This window comes from Odocoileus virginianus, chromosome 23 (assembly GCF_023699985.2).
Source record: "Odocoileus virginianus isolate 20LAN1187 ecotype Illinois chromosome 23, Ovbor_1.2, whole genome shotgun sequence".
Taxonomy (NCBI): Eukaryota; Metazoa; Chordata; class Mammalia; order Artiodactyla; family Cervidae; genus Odocoileus; species Odocoileus virginianus.
In genome coordinates, this window is record NC_069696.1 from 47095470 (window position 1) to 47116144 (window position 20675).

Consider the following 20675-nt stretch of genomic DNA (forward strand, 5'->3'; position numbering starts at 1 on the left):
TCCAGCAGTAGTTTTAGGTTTTCAGATTCCTAAGCTTTCCTGACTGTAGTTAATGATTTAAAATCATTCAGTGCTTAAGGGAAAACACTATAGTTATACATTGTAATAACTATGTTATGGATAAATGAACAATTATCTAAGCTGAATAATTGCTTAATTTGAGACTTAGTTTTGGAGTAAATACTAAATAATATGGAATTTTTACTTTACTTTTTCAGTGTGAAACATTTAGCTTTTTCTTTTTCTCAATAAAACATAAATATCCAAGGAAACAAACTAGGGAACTCCTTTCTGCCCTTCCTTCCTCTCCCCCGCTATTTACCCCTCCCTCCCCCTTATCCTTTTCTTCCTTCTCTATTTTAACAAGTATTGGTGTTTCTTTCATTATGCCAACCAGACTCTATATGCTATGGATACTCAGGTGAAACTACATTATATACATGGACCCCTGGTTCTTTGGAATTACTGGTGGAGTTGGGTTTTATAAAACAAATGAACACAATAACCAGCCAACCAATCAAGTGAGGCAGAAAACAATATCTGAAAGTCAGGGTGTACTTATCCTTTAAAAAGAATCATTAAATATTACTCTCCATGGCATAAACCTTTGTTGTTGATTCATTAATGCCTTGGTTTGGAGGGATGGTGGGACACAGAAATTGCAAGCTGAAGTGTTGGATGGTATGGTTTATTGGTAGATGCTTGGAGGGAACAAAGCAAGTTCTAGAGTGATGACAGTGATTATCTTGTTTAACTAAAATACAGATTACAATCAAAATTTTTTTGGAAAACGACCTTTTTTCTAGCTTTTTTGAAATATAATTGACATACAGCATCATGTAAGTTTGGACTTACAACATGCTGATTTGATATGTGTGTATATTGTAAAATGATTGCCATATGTGATTACTATATGTATTATAATGTTAGTTAACATCTCTATCTTCTCCCATAATTACCACTCTTTTCCTGTGGTGAAAACATTGAAGATCTACTCTCTTATCAACTTTCAAGTATAAAGAGTAGTACTTTAACTATAGTCATCATCCTGTATATTAGATCCCTAGAATTTGTTCATCTTGTAACTTTAAGTTTGACCCTTTAACTAATATCTCCCTGTTTCTCCCACTCTCCATTCTCTGGCAACCACCAGTCTGCTTTCTGCCTATGAATTTGGCCTTTTTAGATTCCACATATAAGTGATGCCATACAGTTCTTGGTCTTTCTCTACCTTGTTTCACTTAGTAAAATGCTCTCAAGTTCCACCATGTTGTCAGAAGGTTTTTCCTTCTCTTTTATGGATGAACAATATCCCATTGTATATATGTACCACATTTTCTTTATCCATTTATCTGTCAGCAAACACTTAGTTTATTTCTGTATCTTTACTGTTTGAATGGAGATGCAGTGGTCATAGAGGTGCCGGTACCTCTCTAAGAGTGATTTTACTTCCTTTGGATATATACGTACAAGTAGGATCGCTGGATCATATGGTAGTTCTATTTTTAATTTTTTGAGGAACCTCCATACTATTTTCCAAAGTAGTTATACCAGTTTACATTCCCATCAATAGTACACAAAGGGTTCCCTTTCTCCACATTCTTGCCAACACTCCTCTTTTTGATAATAGCTATTCTAACAGATATGAAGTGATAGCTCATTGTGATTTTAGTTTCATCTTACTGATGATTAGTGATGTTGAGCATCTCTTCATGTACCTGTTGACCATTTGTATGTCTTCTTTGGAAAAATGGCTGTTCTGATCCTCTGCCTATTTTTAAATCAGACTATTTGATTTTTGTCTATTGAGTTGTTTGAGTTTCTTGTATGTTTTGGATATTAATTCCTTAGCTGATGAAGAGTTTGCAAATATTTTCTCCTGTTTTATTGATTGCCTTTTCATGTGGTTAATTGCTTCTTTTGCTGTGCAGAAGCTTTTCTGTTTGATGCAGTCCCACTTATTTACTTTTGCTTTTGTTGCTTGTGCTTTTGGTATCATATGAAAAAAATTCATTTTCTAGGCCAAGATCAAGGAGCAATTCTGAGAAAGAACAAAGCTAGAGGAATTACATGCCCTGATTTCAAGCTATATTACAAAGCTATAGCAATCAAGACATTTTAGTATGGGCATAAAAACAGACAGATGAACTAATGGAACAGATTAAGAGCCTGGAAATAGACTCATGCACATATAGTCAACTAGTATTTGATAAGGGAGTGAAGAATACGCAATGGGGAAAGGGTAGTCTCTTCTGTAGATGGTGTTGGGAAAACTGGATATTCATAGGCAAAAGAATGAAATTAGACTCCTGTCTTACACCACTCAAAAAATAAACTTGAACTGCATTAAATTAAGACCTGAAATGATGAAACTCCAAGAAGAAAACATAAGGAAAATGTCCTTTTAACCAATTGGGATCATCTCCAACTCTAGGATGTGACCTTCCCCAAACCCCAACACTGAAAGACACTCTTGGCCTCTTTTCACTCAGAAATGTTTACAAATAGTTGGAGAAAGGCTGCCTGCAAGTCAGCCTCAGAGGAGAAACTAGTATCATCCTTTTTATGCCCTGGGGCAGAATCTTAGTTAGTCAGGCCCCTGCCAAGTTGTAAAGGCTGACATTTCCTGAAGTGAAGTGAAGAGAGTATGGAGCTGAGTGATTCAAGTCGTGATTTATCTTTACTGGATTGCTCTTCTCTGAACCACCATTTATTCTGAAAAGAAAGGGATCATCACACTGGTTTACCTTACCTATTTCTTGTGAGAGTTACAAGTTCCTAGCATGCACAGACTGACACATAATAGACACTGAATAAATGGTATTTTTAAAAATTGCAATACCAGTAAGCGTTTACCTGTTAGTCTATTAAGAAGTTAGGAGGCAGTGCTGGACTCATACCATTGGTCAGGAGTTGAGTGGCTATTGTATATCTTCTTCATAGACATTTATCCTAAGAACTCTGCCTAGTTTAGCATATTTATAGATTTGAAATGCTATAGATGAGATTTCTTTAAAACCCAGACACCATTTGCGCTTAGGAATCCCAAGGCAGAGCTCACATTGCATTGAAAGTGTGGCTAGTAATGTGTCACTCATGATATCTTGTGGGACAATTTATGCTCAGATTAACTGAGATTTTATTTTCAGAGTATAATCAGGGGAAGGCAAAATGAACTGTCAGTGGTCAAAGGCCCCCATTCAAAGCATGTGTAGATAGGCCAGGTTTCAAAGCCTGAAGAAATCAAGTGTCTCCTTTCTTCCTAGGGATTTAAAGATCCTGTATACCGAGCAAGACGGAAGCAATTCGCTGACATTGCCTACAACTATAGACAGTAAGTCTGCTTTGCCCAAAGTTGGAAAATACCACCTTGGAGAATCCGTCCCTCTGTGCTTGTTTGTGTATGTTTAAACCCTCCCTTTAGTAACACACATTAAAAAAATCACCAATAAAACAATATTACCCCCTGCACCAGGGCCCAGCTCTCTCCCAAACTTTGTTGTATAATTACGCAGTGACGTTTGACATTAATTATGACAGGCCTCAGTCCTGAATAAAAGAGCCTCTGATGTTTCTGCATTAAACCCGGAAGAAGGAGAAAGAAATATTTACATTCAAGGAGTTGGCTGCTTTACTGAATTAGTGAATCATTGGAGGTTTCAGGAGAGCCAGGCCTCAGGGTTCTACTTTTATCTGATCTGACCCAGATGCGAAGACCAATTTTAGAATGAGTTTATTTTTTTCTCTCTGGGATTCCACCAGATTTTAGCCAGAGGAAAATGCAAATATCAAATGTTATTTGGGAAGAGAATTGTTTTGCTATTTTGAGTTCTTGGGAACTACAGAAATGCTCCCATGAGAAACTTAGAGTTTGGAGACCTGAGCTCCATTCCTGAGTTAAGGGTGTGAGAAAAGGCGTGCTCAAGAAGAAACATACAGGGTTTAGAACACTGAGGTGATGGGACTTTAACAGCTTTGCTAGACTATGGGGGAGATAAAGGAGATGCTCACATTCTATACATGGAATAAAAATGACCTTCACAAGGGAAAGGCTTCCAGAGAAAATGAGAAAATTCCTTTATCTGAATGAGTCCTGGTAGTAGAAGGATCCAGAACAGTGCTGACCTTAGTCATGTCTAGACCCAGCTGGACTTTGGCTTGTGGCAAGCAGGAATCACAGAATGTGGTGACCTGTCTCCCCTGTCCCATCATGGTCAGGTGGGCACATCAGGTACAGACAAGAGCCCTTCTTCAGATAGTCAATAATAACAGGTCATGTTTAATCTCTTTGCTATGTCCAAGGCTTTGTTAAATGCTTAATGTACATAATTTCATTTAGTCTTAATATAACTCCCCATTTTTCAGATGGAAAAACTAAAGCTTTAGAACATCCTAGTAAATAACTTGCCAAAGTCATAGAACTGAAAGGTGGCAGAGTCTGGTTTTGAACTCAGGCTTTTTTTTTTTTTTCATTTATTTTTACCAGCTGGAGGCCAACCACTCCACAATATTGTAGTGGGTTTTGTCATACATTGACATGAATCAGCCATGGTTTTACATGTATTCCCCATCCCGATCCCCCCTCCCACCTCCCTTTCCACCCGATTCCTCTGGGTCTTCCCAGTGCACCAGGCCCGAGCACTTGTCTCATGCATCAAACCTGGGCTGGTGATCTGTTTCACCCTAGATAATATACATGTTTCAATGCTGTTCTCTCGAAACATCCCACCCTTGCCTTCTCCCACAGAGTCCAAAAGTCTGTTCTGTACATCTGTGTCTCTTTTTCTGTTTTGCATATAGGGTTATCATTACCATCTTTCCATATATATGTGTTAGTATGCTGTAATGTTCTTTATCTTTCTGGCTTACTTCACTCTGTATAATGGGCTCCAGTTTTATCCATCTCATTAGAACTGATTCAAATGTATTCTTTTTAATGGCTGAGTCAGATTCCATGGTGTATATGTACCACAGCTTCCTTATCCATTCGTCTGCTGATGGGCATCTAGGTTGCTTCCATGTCCTGGCTATTATAAACAGTGCTGCGTGAACATTGGGGTGCACGTGTCTCTTTCAGATCTGGTTTCCTTGGTGTGTATGCCCAGGAGTGGGATTGCTGGGTCATATGGCAGTTCTATTTCCAGCTTTTTAAGAAATCTCCACACTATTCTCCATAGCGGCTGTACTAGTTTGCATTCCCACCAACAGTGTGAGAGGGTTCCCTTTTCTCCACACCCTCTCCAGCATTTACTGCTTGTAGACTTTTGGATAGCAGCCATCCTGACTGGCGTGTAATGGTACCTCACTGTGGTTTTGATTTGCATTTCTCTGATAATGAGTGATGTTGAGCATCTTTTCATATGTTTGTTAGCCATCTGTATGTCTTCTTTGGAGAAATGTCTGTTTAGTTCTTTGGCCCATTTTTTGATTGGGCCATTTATTTTTCTGGAATTGAGCTGCAGGAGTTGCTTGTATATTTTTGAGATTAATCCTTTGTCTGTTGCTTCATTTGCTATTATTTTCTCCCAATCTGAGGGCTGTCTTTTCACCTTGCTTATAATTTCCTTTGTTGTGCAAAGCTTTTAAGTTTCATTAGGTCCCATTTGTTTATTTTTGCTTTTATTTCCAATATTCTTGGAGGTGGGTCATAGAGGATCCTGCTGTGATTTATGTCAGAGAGTGTTTTGCCTATGTTCTCCTCTAGGAGTTTTATAGTTTCTGTTCTTACATTTAGATCTTTAATCCATTTTGAGTTTATTTTTGTGTATGGTGTTAGAAAGTGTTCTAGTTTCATTCTTTTACAGGTGGTTGACCAGTTTTCCCAGCACCACTTGTTAAAGAGGTTGTCTTTTTTCCATTGTATATCCTTGCCTCCTTTGTTGAAGATAAGGTGTCCATAGGTTCATGGATTTATCTCTGGGCTTTCTATTTTGTTCCATTGATCTATATTTCTGTCTTTGTGCCAGTACCATACTGTCTTGATGACTATTCGAGGTTTTTTGTATTTCCATACAAATTGTGAAATTATTTGTTCTAGTTCTGTGAAAAATACTGTTGGTAGCTTAATAGGGATTGCATTGAATCTATAGATTGCTTTGGGTAGTATTGCCATTTTGACAATATTGATTCTTCCAATCCATGAACACGGTATGTTTCTCCATCTGTTTGTGTCCTCTTTGATTTCTTTCATCAGTGTTTTATAGTTTTCTATGTATAGGTCTTTCATTTCTTTAGGTAGATATACTCCTAAGTATTTTATTCTTTTTGTTGCAATGGTGAATGGTATTGTTTCCTTAATTTCTCTTTCTGTTTTCTCATTGTTAGTGTATGGGAATGCAAGAGATTTCTGTGTGTTAATTTTATATCCTGCAACTTCACTATATTCATTGATTAGCTCTAGTAATTTTCTGGTAGAGTCTTTAGGGTTTTCTATGTAGAGGATCATGTCATCTGCCAACAGCAAGAGTTTCACTTCTTCTTTTCCTATCTGGATTCCTTTTACTTCTTTTTCTGCTCTGATTGCTTTGGCCAAAACTTCCAAAACTATGTTGAATAGTAGTGGTGAGAGTGGGCACCCTTGTCTTGTTCCTGATTTTAGGGGAAATGCTTTCAATTTTTCATCATTGATGGTAATGCTTGCTGTGGGTTTGTCATATATAGCTTTTATTATGTTGAGGTATGTTCCTTCTATTCCTGCTTTCTGGAGAGTTTTAATCATAAATGGGTGTTGAATTTTGTCAAAGGCTTTTTCTGCATCTATTGAGATAATCATATGGTTTTTATCTTTCAATTTGTTAATGTGGTGTATTACATTGATTGATTTGTGGATATTAAAGGATCCTTGCATTCCTGGGTAAGGCAAATGCTAATGAGTATGAAAGAGGAAATTAATAGTAACACAATAATAGTGGGAGACTTTAATACCCCACTCACAACTATGGATAGATCAACTAAACAGAAAATTAACAAGGAAACACAAACTTTAAATGACACATGGACCAGCTAGACCTAATTGATATCTATAGGACATTTCACCCCAAAACAATCAACTTCACCTTTTTCTCAAGTGCACATGGAACCTTCTCCAGAATAGATCACATCCTGGGCCATAAATCTAGCCTTGGTAAATTCAAAAAAATTGAAATCATTCCAGTCATCTTTTCTGACCACAGTGCAGTAAGATTAGATCTCAATTACAGGAAAAAAAATTGTTAAAAATTCAAACATATGGAGGCTAAATAACACACTTCTGAATAACCAACAAATCATAGAATAAATAAAAAAAAGAAATCAAAATATGCATAGAAATGAATGAAAATGAAAACACAACAACCCAAAACCTATGGGACACTGTAAAAGCAGTGCTAAGGGGAAGGTTCATAGCATTACAGCCTTACCTCAAGAAACAAGAAAAAAGTCAAATAAATAACCTAACTCTACACCTAAAGCAACTTGAGAAGGAAGAAATGAAGAACCCCAGGGTTAGTAGAAGGAAAGAAATCTTAAAACTTAGGGCAGAAATAAATGCAAAAGAAACTAAAGAGACCATAGCAAAAATGAACAAAGCTAAAAGCTGGTTTTTTGAAAAAATAAACAAAATTGACAAACCATTAGCAAGACTCATTAAGAAACAAAGGGAGAAGAACCAAATTAACAAAATTAGAAACGAAAATGGAGAGATCACAACAGACAACACTGAAATACAAAGGATCATAAGAGACTACTACCAGCACCTGTATGCCAATAAAATGGACAACTTGGAAGAAATGGACAAATTCGTAGAAAAGTATAACTTTCCACAACTGAACCAGGAAGAAATAGAAGATCTTAACAGACCCATCACAAGCAAGGAAATCAAAACTGTAATCAGAAATCTTCCAGCAAACAAAAGCCCAGGACCAGATGGCTTCACAGCTGAATTCTACCAAAAATTTAGAGAAGCGCTAACACCTATCTTACTCAAACTCTTCCAGAAAATTGCAGAAGGTAAACTTCCAAACTCATTCTATGAGGCCACCATCACCCTAATGCCAAAACCAGACAAAGATGCCACAAAAAAAGAAAACTACAGGCCAATATCACTGATGAACATAGATGCAAAAATCCTTAACAAAATTCTAGCAAACAGAATACAACAACATATTAAAAAAATCATACACCATGAACTCAGGCTTTTTTAACCACAAAGTCGTTCTCAACCACTTCCTTGAGTGTCTGGGGACTCTCCAAGTCAGGAGACCATGCTTCTCCAGATGTCCCAGGAGCTGCTTATGGGGTGCACTCACTCCTTCTTGGCTGTTGGGACTTGAGAGGGAGAAACTCAAACTACCTCTTTTCCATAAAAATATCATACCTGGTGAAGAAGTGTGGAATTGGTTGAATGCCTCATGATTCTGGATGCTCTTGAGTTAAATTGGCTACTGAAAACAATCCAGAGATGGCTGGTACTCAAAGGCACACCAGATATTTTCAGGCAGTTTTGCACCTTATGTTCAGTTCAGTCACTCAGTCGTGTCTGACTCTCTGTGACCCCATGAACCGCAGCACGCCAGGCCTCCCTGTCCATCACCAACTCCCAGAGTCTACCCAAACCCATGTCCATTGAGTCAGTGATGCCATTCAACCATCTCACCCTCTGTCGTCCCCTTCTCTTCCTGCCCTCAGTCTTTCCCAGCATCAGGGTCTTTTCAAATGAGTCAGCTCTTCGCATCAGGTGGCCAAAGTATTGGAGTTCCAGCTTCAACATCAGTCCTTCCAATGAACACCCAGGACTGATTTCCTATAGGATGGACTCGTTGGATCTCTTTGCAGTCCAAGGGACTCTCAAGAGTCTTCTTGAACACCACAGTTCAAAAGCATCAATTCTTTGGCACTCAGCTTTCTTTTTAGTCCAACTCTCACATCCATACATGACTACTGGAAAAACCATAGCCTTGATTAGATGGACCTTTCTTGGCAAAGTAATTGCTCTGCTTTTTAATATACTGTCAAGGTTGGTCATAACTTTTCTTCCAAGGAGTAAGCATCTTTTAATTTCATGGCTGCAATCACCATCTGCAGTGGTGATTTTTTGGAGCCCCCCAAAAAATAAAGTCAGCCACTGTTTCCACTGTTTTTCCATCTGTTTGCCATGAAGTGATGGGACGGGATGCCATGATCTTAGTTTTCTGAATGTTGAGCTTTAACCCAACTTTTTCACTCTCCTCTTTCACTTTCATCAGGAGGCTCTTCTTCACTTTCTGCCATAAGGGTGGTGTCATCTGCATATCTGAGGTTATTGATATTTCTCCTGACAATCTTGATTCCAGCTTGTGCTTCCTCCAGCCCAGCGTTTCTCATGATGTACTCTGCCATATAAGTTATACAAGCAGGGTGACAATATACAGCCTTGATGTACTCCTTTTCCTATTTGGAACTAGTCTGTTGTTCCATGTCCAGTTCTAACTGTTGCTTCCTGACCTGTATAGAGGTTTCTCAAGAGGCAGATCAGGTGGTCTGGTATTCCCATCTCTTGAAGAATTTTCCACAGTTTATTGTGATCCACACAGTCAAAGGCTTTGGCATAGTCAATAAAGCAGAAATAGATGTTTTTCTGGAACTCTCTTGCTTTTTCCATGATCCAGCAGATGTTGGCAATTTGATCTCTTGTTCCTCTGCCTTTTCTAAAACCAGCTTGAACATCTGGAAGTTCACGGTTCACATATTGCTGAAGCCTGGCTTGGAGAATTTTGAGCATTACTTTACTAGCGTGGGAGATGAGTGTAATTGTGCGGTAGTTTGAGCATTCTTTGGCATTGCCTTTCTTTGGGATTGGAATGAAAACTGAACTTTTCTAGTCCTGTTGCCACTGCTGAGTTTTCCAAATTTGCTGACATATTGAGTCACAGCATCATCTTTTAGGATTTAGTGAAGTGAAATTCACTTCATGTAGTGAACTCACCTCATGTAGTGAAGTGAAATCAAAAGACACTTGCTCTTTGGAAGAAAAGATATGACAAACCTAGACAACATATTAAAAGATAGAGAGATTGCTTTACCAACAAAGGTCCATCTAGTCAAAGCTACGGTTTTTCCCTTAGTCGTATGGATGTGAGAGTCGGACCGTAAAGAAAGCTGAGCACTGAAGAAATGATGCTTCTGAACTGTAGTGTTAGAGAAGACTCTTGAGAGTCTCTTGGATAGCACAGAGATCAAACCAGTCAATAATAAAGGAAATTAGTCCTTAATATTTATTGGAAGGACTGATCCTGAAGCTGAAACTCCAGTACTTTGGAAAAGACCCTGATGCTGGGAAAGATTGAAGGCAGGAGGAGAAGGGGACAACAGGGTGAGATGGTTGGATGGCATCACTGACGGGATGGACAGGAGTTTGAGCAAGCTCCAGGAGTTGGTGATGGACAGGGAAGTCTTGCATGCTCCAGCCCATGGGGTCACAAAGAGTTGGACGTGACTGAGTGACTGAACTGAATAGTGAAGTGAAAGTTGCTCAGCCATGTCCAACTCTATGCGACCCCACGAACCTGCCAGTCTCCTCTGTTCAAGGCATTCTCCAGGCAAGAATGCTGAAGTGGTTTGCCATTCCCTTCTCCAGGGGATCTTCCTAACCCAGGGATCAAACCCAAGTTTCCCACATTGCAGGCAGATTCTTTACCAGCTGAGCTACCAGGGAATCACCTCATATAGATAAACCCCAATTGGTTAAGTGATGTGCTGAAGGTCATATGTCTCATTACGGTTTGAACTTGTCTTCCAATTTAAAGCCTGTTTCTGACCTCATCTCTGCTCATCTCTTTTGAACTTCTGATGATGTTTTCTGTCCCTTCCTTCTTTGCTTTTGTCTTTTATCTCAGCATCTGTTACAGTTGATTCTCATTCTTTGAACGTTACTTGCTTACACTGATTTGGGACCCCCACAAACTCAGGGCATTTCCACACTAATCTCCAGACATGGGCAGAGCAAGGAAAAATGCGAATCTCCTGATGCACCAGTTTCCAACTGAGGTCAAACAAGGCAACACTGCCTTCTTGTTTCAGCTTTTCTACTGTAAACATTTTTTTTTTTTTTTTTTTGCGGTCTCTTTAGAACCATGTTTGTCGACTTTTTGTTTTTTTGGTTGGTAATTTTGTTGTTTAAAATGGCCCTCCAGCATAGAGCTGAAAGTCTGTCTTGTGGTCTTGAGTACAGGATGGCTCTGACATGCCTAATGGGGAAAACGTGTGTTCAATATGCTTCCTTCAGTCCTGGGCTGTAGTGCTGCTGGCTGAGTTCAGTGTGAATGAATCAACCATATACATTAAGTAAGGTGTCTTTAAACAAAGCCACACACAAGACAAGTTTGGGATTATGAGTTGAAAATGTGATCTGGGTCCTGCATTTCGCGTAGGAGCAGCGGTTCAGTGTTCGCTCACTCAGAGTTCACGATGTCTTGATGGAGCAGAACTGCTGTCAATAAGGAGAATAAACTCTGTTCTACTCTCTGCAGGTTTCCCTCCTTCCTCTTGCAAGCTTCGTCTCAGTCTCCTCTGGCCTCCTCCTCCTACCCCAGAAATCATCATGCCTTTCAAGACCCAGTTTTGACCTCTTCCTTGGGCTCTGCCAGCCTCCATGCCAACAGCCCCACATTCTGGCCTGTAACACCTTCCCAGTCATCCTCCCACATGGAGGTCAAAATCCTGCCCCTTGAGTCATAGACTCACAGGATCAGTTGATCCAGTGTGTTTACTCTGTTCCAGGACACATGCCAAGAGCAAGACCAACAAACTCCATGTCCTCTGGGGATTATTGAGAAAGACAGACAATGACAAAAAGAACAATAAATGCAATCAGTATGACCAAAGTCAAAACACAGGTGTCACGAGGCCATATAATTGGGAACTTTAATTGTGACTGGGGGGATTGGTTAGAGGAAGTGACATTTAGACTGGGAACAGAAGATGGAGTAGGAGTTTATCAGCTCAAGAGAATGAGGAAAGTGAACAGGAGGGCAGGTGTGGTTAGAAACAGGGCTTTTGTTCTAAGATGTATATTTGGGCCCAGAACTGAGTTACTGGCGGCAGTCAGGAAGCTGCTAAACCCTGTCAGCAACCTCTCCTTGGCCCACCCACCATGTGATGCTCTGGCTCCACCCTAAGAATATTTACCAAAAGTCTGAAAACATCAGTTTGAAGAGGTACTGTCAAATTACTCTTGTGTTTAGGGGCACCAAATTATTTGCCTTGGTAATGATCACATGTATGGGGACTTGGTGTAAAATAAGACTGAGTGAGGAAGCTGATACTTTCCTGGGCTATAGGTGCTGGACTATCTTGAATGCCATCTTTGGTTGGTGCAATAATTCAAAACCAGTATCTTCTCCTTAAAATGTTTTTTTTTTTTTTTTTTTGAAGAGAGATTCCGATTGGCTGAAATCTTATTTCAAGCTCAATTGATAATTTTTATTTCAAGCCAAATTAATAATTTTCCTCAAATTCTTGGTTTATTTTACTTCATGAGATGATAGTTTGATAAGATAATTGATGATATAGTCAAAGACTGAGGATCTTGTGGAACCTAGGTCTCTTGGTGGAAGCAGAAGATGGAAGCAAATGTGCAGAATTTAATTCCTAAGTAGACCATGGACAGACAGAGGAGCCTAGCAAGGTCACATGATTTAGTGACTAAATAGCAATAAATATTCCCAGAACATCATGGGTGTTCTATAAATATTTGTTGGATGAATGCATGAACCTAGGAGTCCTATGACAGTAAAGATTCAAAGTACCAAGGCAAAGATGGAGCTAGGGGTTGTGTCTAGAACCACTTAGAAGGCAGCTGCTATAGAGTTTGATTATGTTTCTGGGGTGGGGCTTAGACTTTAGAATTTTATCAAAGAATATGCTAAATGTACTATAAGAATTTTTATCTTTTAGCCACAACTGAACTGAAACAAAAGGGGTGTTTCATTGGCTCCTATAAGTGCAAAGTGTAAAGAGAGTAGTTGAGGTGGATCTAGGACTCTGCATCTCATTCTCCTTCCTTCCTCCCGACTCTGGGGTCCTCTGTAGTGACCTTGCTCTGAGGCACTGGCCTCTTCTCTCTCGGAAGTGGACCCAGCCCCTCTAGGCTGACACCACAATCTGGCTAGAGGTTCTATCTCTTTAAAACAGAATCAACAAAAGTTCTTTCACTGAGTCTCATTGGCTCTGATCAGGAAATGGGCCCATCTCTCAGCCAATCGCTGTGGCCGGGGAAATGAGACACTCTAATTGGCCAGGCCTGGTCACATGCCCACCTCTGAAGGTAGGAGGGGTGGAGTCGCCTCTTACTTGAACCTGCAGACTGAGAGGGGAGAAGGGGGCTTTACTGGAAGAATGGGAATGCGTATGGAACCCTGGAACGGCAAATGTCAACCGAGGGGATATCTCATTGCCTAGTATGTTGCCGTCTCTTGAAAATGTGTTGTTGTTATAGCAGAGACTTTGCTTTCTAAATGAGAATCTGTTATGTTGATAATTTCCAACTATCCAATGGGATTGTTTGTCAGCACCAGTGTTAGGTACTTTATACATAGCATTTCACTTACCTCTCCACCATACCCTTCAAAGAGTTGCTTGTTATTAGCCCATGTCCTGACTGCAGGGCTGAGAGAGGTTTACTAAATTGCCTGAGGCCACTCAGCCAATGGCAGAGCAAAGCTGTCTACTTACCTCCGTCCCTTTCCAAAGCCTCTTCTTTCCCTTCATCAGCACTTAACCCTGAAACAATGGTGCCTCTGTAGCCAGGTCTTACGTGGTGTTCTTTTCACAGTTCCTACGCCATTATAAACCCTCTGGGCTTTTCATTCTTAAGCAAAAATTGGTCTTTCCCCCCTACCCGCTGCCCATCACTCCATGGAACATAACAGTGACTTTGCTTTAATGTCTTTGGAAGAGCTACAACTCTGAAAGGGCAAGAGGGGCCTAGTTTGGAGCCTGAAGATGATCCATAATTATAAGGTAAACAGTCTTGCCTTGTCCCAGACATTGTGTACCCTGTTAGGAAACAGGCCGGCAGCCCAGAGAACAGTCACGGGTCTTTGAAGTCAAGCTTTGTTTGGTTTTCATTTTTTTGCTGTTCAGAACACAGCTCACTCTTAGCTGGTTTTCAAAAGAACCTTTTGAACTAATGAAACTCAGATAATAGAGTGTCACCTGGGAGTATATTGGAATCCAGAAGCCTGGGCTCTCCCCTTCCCCACGGGTCCAGGATATGAGGGGTAGGTCCAACATATGTACTTTAGCAAGCTCTCCATAGTTTTGCTACATCATAGCAACAGATGCTGGGTGAGCAGATCTTATACCTAGCAGACATTTAAATATCCTTATAACATCCTGGGGGAAGAAATACCAAGTCCAGCAAGTTTATGCCCACTCAACAAGGGATCTCAACCTCATGGTGCATATAGTAGATCCACTTGAACCTACAGGTATGGTTGCTTTAGTTGACAATACAAAACATTCCTGTTTTACTTGAGCTTGGATGAGTTTGTTCAGAAAGAGGGTGTATTCTTCACTTGTCTCAGCCCCACCCTCCTGTTATCTATCCCTGCTACTTTACACATTTATGTTATAGGCTTCTGAAGGTAAGTGCATTTCCACACTGAGTAAAGAGTAGGAGACAGGAGAGCAGAAAAGCCCAGTGGTTTCTCAAAATGAGAAGAAATCCTTGGTGCAGTGGGTAAGGTTGCAAGCCTCTGTCCTTGCTTAACCAAGTCACGTGAATGTTTCCTATGTCAAGAAGTGGAATTTTCCTCTTTCAAATAACTTATGAAATAGGAAATCCACTGTCATCTGGGGTGGCAGCTCATAGACTCTGGACCCATGGACTCAGAGCTCCGGAGAAGGAGCTCTGCCCAAGCTCCTTCACCCTCTCCTCTGCACCTGCCCTGCTGCTGACAAATATTTCATGTCTGTTTCCTAGCGGGCAGCCCATTCCTCAAGTGGAATACACGGAGGAAGAAAAGAAAACATGGGGGACGGTGTTCAGGACCCTGAAGTCCTTGTATAAGACCCATGCTTGCTATGAGCACAACCACATTTTCCCCCTTCTGGAAAAGTATTGCGGCTTCCGCGAAGATAACATTCCCCAGCTCGAAGAGGTTTCTCAGTTTCTGCAGAGTAAGTGCACATCCGGGTCAAAAGGTCGGGGGCTGGGGGTGGAAAGGGGCAGAGAAGGAAATTTAGGCAAGTGTGAGTGTGTACATGCTGATACAGGCAAGTTGATACTTCCAGGAAGATGAGTATTTCACTGCTGGGCTCTGCCTCCCTGCCAGGCCCCACCAGTAGAACACTGTCACCCAAGAAAAGGCATCTGGTGTGGATTTTGCCATGCCTATATCCCTGAAAGGATTTTTTAATACTCAAAGCCCAAGGTGCCTAGTCAGGGTTCTCCCCACAGCTCCTGCTATATTATGAGTTGGCTGCAGTGTGCATTTGGGTAAGACATGCACTATTTGTGCCAAGAGATCTGAGCCCTAAGTCTATTCATCTGGTCTCTGAAATCTTGTTTTGATCCTCTCTAGTTGGGAGAACCTTCCTGAGTTTAGTCATTTGCCAAATGGAGACCATTCACCATTTAGTCTTTCTCATAGGGAAACTATGAGAATAAAATAAAATATTGAACATGAAAGCTTAGCGCTCATGTATAGTAGGTGCTCACTGAGTTTGGCTGCACTGGAATCTGAGTAACTCAGTAGGTAAACAGGTGATTGAAGTGATCTGCCCATCATTTCAGGGGAGAAAAGTATTTTCTGTTCTGCCAGGAGCTGTTGACTCAGCAAAACCAAGATAGACAGTCAACACATGTTAAACACCTACCATGTGCTAGGTAAAATGTGGGAAATTAGGAGTCAGACCACAGGGTTATAGAAGGAAGAGTTTTCTATGCCTCAGAGCTATGCAGAGACGGTGTGGCCAGCTCTAGGGAAGGAAGTCAGGGAAGCTTCCTGGCAGGGAGGGAAGTGGGAGCTGGACTAGATGGGGAGTGAGTTGGATGACCTTTTGAACCCCTTCTATTTAGGGTCTTTACTATTCAGATAAAGAGAGGAGCAGGCTCAAGCAAAATGGACTTCAACCTGAGGGTCTAAGACACAGAAGCAGAGGGACAAAGGAATCTTAAAGATATTCTTTGGCTAATTACTTGCATTGCTATGGCCAATAACAAGAAGAATACAATAGTAATACTGTAGGGGTGTGTGTGTGTGTGCACTCAGTCATATCTGACTCTTTTGCAACCCCAAAGACTGTAGCCCACCAGGCTCCTCTGTCCATGGAATTTTCCAGGCAAGAATACTGGAGTGGGTTGCCATTTCCTCTTCCAGGGGATCTTCCTGACCCAGGGATTGAACCCATGTCTCCTGCATTGGCAGCTGGATTCTTTACCACCGTGCCACCAATTGGTGGGGTGGCAGGTAGGGGTGGGAGAGAAGTATGTGCTAAGTCGTTCTAGTTGTGTCTGAGTTTTTACAACCCCATGAGCTATAGCCCTCCAGGCTCCTCTGTCCATGGGATTCTCCAGGCAAGAATACTGGAGTGGGTTGCCATGCCCTCCTCCAGGGGATCTTCCCAACCCTGGGATTGAACCTGGATCTTCAGCACTGCAGGCAAATTCTTTACCATCTGAGCAACCAGGGAAACCAATGGACTATATACTGCACCAGTACCTAGGAGAGAATTACAGTTCAATTCAGTCACTCAGTCATGTCTGACTCTTTGTGACCCCATGGACTGCAGCACGCCAGTCTTCCCTGTCCATCACCAACTCCTGGGTTTGCTCAAACTCCTGTCCATGGAGTTGGTGATGCCATCCAACCATCTCATCCTCTGTCATCCCCTTCTCCTCCTGCCTTCAATCTTTCCCAGCATCAGGGTCTTTTCCAGTGAGTCAGTTCTTCACATCAGGTGGCCAAAGTATTGGAGTTTCAGCTTCAGCATCAGTCCTTCCAGTGAATATCCGGGACTGATTTCCTTTAGGATGGACGTGTTGGATCTCCTTGCAGTCCAAGGGACTCTCAAGAGTCTTCTCCAACACCCCAGTTCAAAAGCATCAATTCTTCAGCACTCAGCTTTCTTTACAGTCCAGCTCTCACATCCATACACGACTACTGGAAAAATCATAACTTTGACTAGACAGGCCTTTGTTGGCAAAGTAATGTCTCTGCTTTTTATTATGCTGTCTAGGTTGGTCATAGCTTTTATTCCAAGGAGCAAGCTTCTTTTAATTTCATGGCTGCAGTCACCATCTGCAGTGATTTTGGAGCCCAAGAAAATAGTCTCTCACTGTTTCCATTGTTGCTCCATCTATTTGCCATGAAGCAATGGGACCAGATGCCCATTGGAGAAGACACTGGCAAACTACTTCAGAATTCTTGCCTTGAGAACCCCATGAGCAGTAGAAGAGAAGCATCTAGTAGCAATTATAAAAGCAAACTCTGAAGTCAGAGTGCTGGTAGCTCTGTGCCCTTGGGCAGAGCTTTAATCACTGCATCTTCTCAGCTCTCCTGTCTGTAAAGTGCAGAGAATAAGAGCTCTACCTCCTAGAGTTACAATGAGGATTAATTCATGTATATAAAGTACTTAAACCTGTGTCTGACACATGGTGGGTATTATACAGTGTTAACTATTACTGTCATGATCATGGTCGTTACCATTCTCCTTTCAAGTCTGAAATTAGGGAGACTGAGAGACAGATACAAGAGCCAGAGGATGGGTGATCAAAATGTCAGCTTTATTACTGATAGAAGTTGCTTCAAGAACGTGGTATAGATTGTAGGCAAAATGGACTTTCTAATGTTTCACCCCCGGATTAGGTAAGCTAACTTGCCAATTAATTCACGGGCACAGTATCTAGTCCATTGGCTGGCCAAGAGCAGACAAGAATGTGTTCCTGTGTGGACAGTCAAGAGAGAAAGGGCAGAGAGGGTTAAGTTGAGAATATTCATTTCCTCTTCTCAAATCCTCAGTCAGAGAAGTCACTGTTCCTCATGGGGTGGACCTATATGTGCTATATGGAAAGCACTACAGAAAAGCTAGAAGTGGTCTTTTCATATTCTTCCCTCCTGGGAAGTGGAATGAAAATTCCCTGCTACTCTGGAAACCTGAGAAGGAAGGAATAAATGTTCCACCCTAACAAACAATAATGAAAGTTTCAATTGATTGGAAATTTCCATGTGCTAGGCTCTAAGTCTTTTATACTTATTAGCTCTTCTGATTCTCAGAATAATCCTAAGAAATATCTCCCCACATTTTGCACATGAGACAACCGAGGCTCAGAGAGGTAAAGTTACCTGACTCAGATCACCCAGCTAGAAAGTACTAGGGCATAGATTTGAAGTCAGGTCTGCTGGGCGTCAGCGTCCGGGCTCTTGGCCAGTTGAATGTACTGCTTTCCTCCCCAGCCGTCTTCAGGCCCCTCCGGCTCCCTGTGACGGGCTCTGAGTTTTTTTTCTCCTTTGCTTCCCAGGTTGCACTGGTTTCCGCCTCCGACCAGTGGCTGGCCTGCTTTCTTCTCGGGATTTCTTGGGGGGCCTCGCTTTCCGAGTCTTCCACTGCACTCAGTACATCAGACATGGGTCTAAGCCCATGTATACACCAGAACCGTGAGTACTGTCCTTTTGCTATCAGCTTCCAGCCACAATGAGTTCCATCTCACCCGGCTCCAGGAACAAGGCTGGGACCCACTGTGGGCTGGTCCACAGGACTCATTGCCTGCATTGTTTGGTGATAGTGCAACAAGGGAATTTCATCTCTTCTGGGGATTTCCCTCATCCAAATAGACTGTACTGATTGGAGATTTAGGCATCTTCTGAATCAAAGGTTCAGATGAGAGAATGAGAGTTCACATTCAAATTCCAAAGGGATTGTAGAAAAGTCAGAGCTAGAAATGCCAAACTGGAATAGGAACAAGGGACACCCAGGCTGTCTCAACACTTCCTAATTCCTGGATCACATCTAGATGATTCTCATCTCTCTTTGCCTAGGTTGGATCTCAGCTGAAGATACAGAATGTCTGGCCACTATGCTTCTTATTTTTGCATGTAGCCATCTCCTTAGTCAGCTGGAACTGAAGTAGTTTATGTGAACAGTCAGCAGGATACCACAAATGATCTTTCCCAGCCTGCAAAATTCATTACTAGAAATCAGAAAAGACCTATTCCTAGTAAACCTGGTACCTAGAGTGTTAAGTAAATGTAAGTTTTCTTTTGTAACCAATGTCAGCCCCCTCCAGGATAAGAGAGGCGCATCATTACTATTATTATTGTTGTTGTTGTTACTGTTATTATTACTTCTACTATTATTGTTATTTAGTTCCCATGGAGAATAGCTGAGCATATTGTATCTGTACAGGGATGTCAGTCCCAAGGAGAAGATGGGGTGGGAAGTGTTTGTGATCCGTGGGTCACTCGGGGGTATGGCTGCCCATAGGAGTCCTGGCTCTTTTGTTCTGCTTCCCACTGGGCATGCACTCAAAATCCCCTGGCCACTGTGCTCTGTCCTGTCCCTTACATTTCTTTTCCCTTCTTCTTTTTCTCTTGTATCTTGTCTCAGCTGATACCAAGCCTTACATACCCCTTGTTCTTAGGAATGAGGTTATAAGACTGAATGAGTTGCTTGTTGCTTTCTGCCCATAGCTCATGCAGAAAAACTGAGTCCTGCATGGCTTATAACCCTCCTCCCCTCCAAGCTCTGTGCTTTTTGTTTTTCAGTGACATATGCCATGAGCTCTTGGGACATGTACCTTTGTTTTCGGATCGCAGCTTTGCCCAGTTTTCCCAGGTGAGCAATTAATTTCTCTCGCCTTCTAGTTACAGGGTGAGACCTGGATTGCTCAGATAAATTGAACCCATGGAGGGGCCCTCATGGCCTCTGTGAGGATGGAATCCAGATATAGTTCTGTGACCCCACCACAGGTGGGAATGTGGTCCCATGGGGCAGGCTAATTACCAATTCCAGGGACCACAGCATGGAGCTGGTGATTTGGTCATCCTAGGAATTCTGTGTTATTGACTTAGCTAATTTCACCTGTCCTACTGAATGTAGTTTAAGAGCCTTTTCATCTGTGAAAACCTCCCAGATCCCCATGCAGAAGTAACCTTGCCTTCTTCCAAGTTCTCGTGGCATCTTTCCCCTCACATTTTGGGTCTTTGCCACTTTATACCTTATCAGGCAATAATTTTTGTATATGCTTTAAGTACGTAAGATGTCATTTGCCAAGATTCTAGTGCCAGTAGCCTGACTCACGGCAAAAAAATAAAGAGCCAGTTGCCATCTCACCATCGTCAAGGCAGCAGACTAAGCTTTGATTCATCTATTACAGTGGTGAGCAGGCTCAAAAATGCTTTTCGGATGAGTGAAAGAATCCTACAAAATCTCTTCTGGCACTGAGAGGCAGCCCAAACCATGGTTGGGCAACTGGGATGGTGGAGAGTGGAATGGTAGTGCTGTGTGGCCCAGGGCAAGTTGCCAGGCAACCCTGAGTCTCAGTCACCACAGATGTGGATCAATAAAGAGCCTTCCTGATCGTCTCCTTCCTCACAAGGAAGAATAACGATCAAATGGAATGACCTATGAGCAAATGCTGGGCCAAGCATGAATTTCACAGTAGTGGGATTGTATGTGAATCACTTAAGCATCTTCCTTCAGCCAGAAAGAAAGAACTA

At 41.6% G+C, this 20675-nt stretch overlaps 1 protein-coding gene across 1 annotated transcript in view; it reads left to right on the plus strand.

The window, feature by feature from the left end:
* The window catches only part of PAH (phenylalanine hydroxylase), an 82348-nt gene that overhangs the window by 48743 nt on the left and 12930 nt on the right, over positions 1-20675 (plus strand). The window contains exons 5-8 of the mRNA XM_020880112.2: positions 3267-3334; positions 14939-15135; positions 18479-18614; positions 19722-19791. Of these exons, the coding sequence (XP_020735771.2) occupies positions 3267-3334; positions 14939-15135; positions 18479-18614; positions 19722-19791 (471 nt within the window). The remainder of the gene's footprint in view (positions 1-3266; positions 3335-14938; positions 15136-18478; positions 18615-19721; positions 19792-20675) is intronic.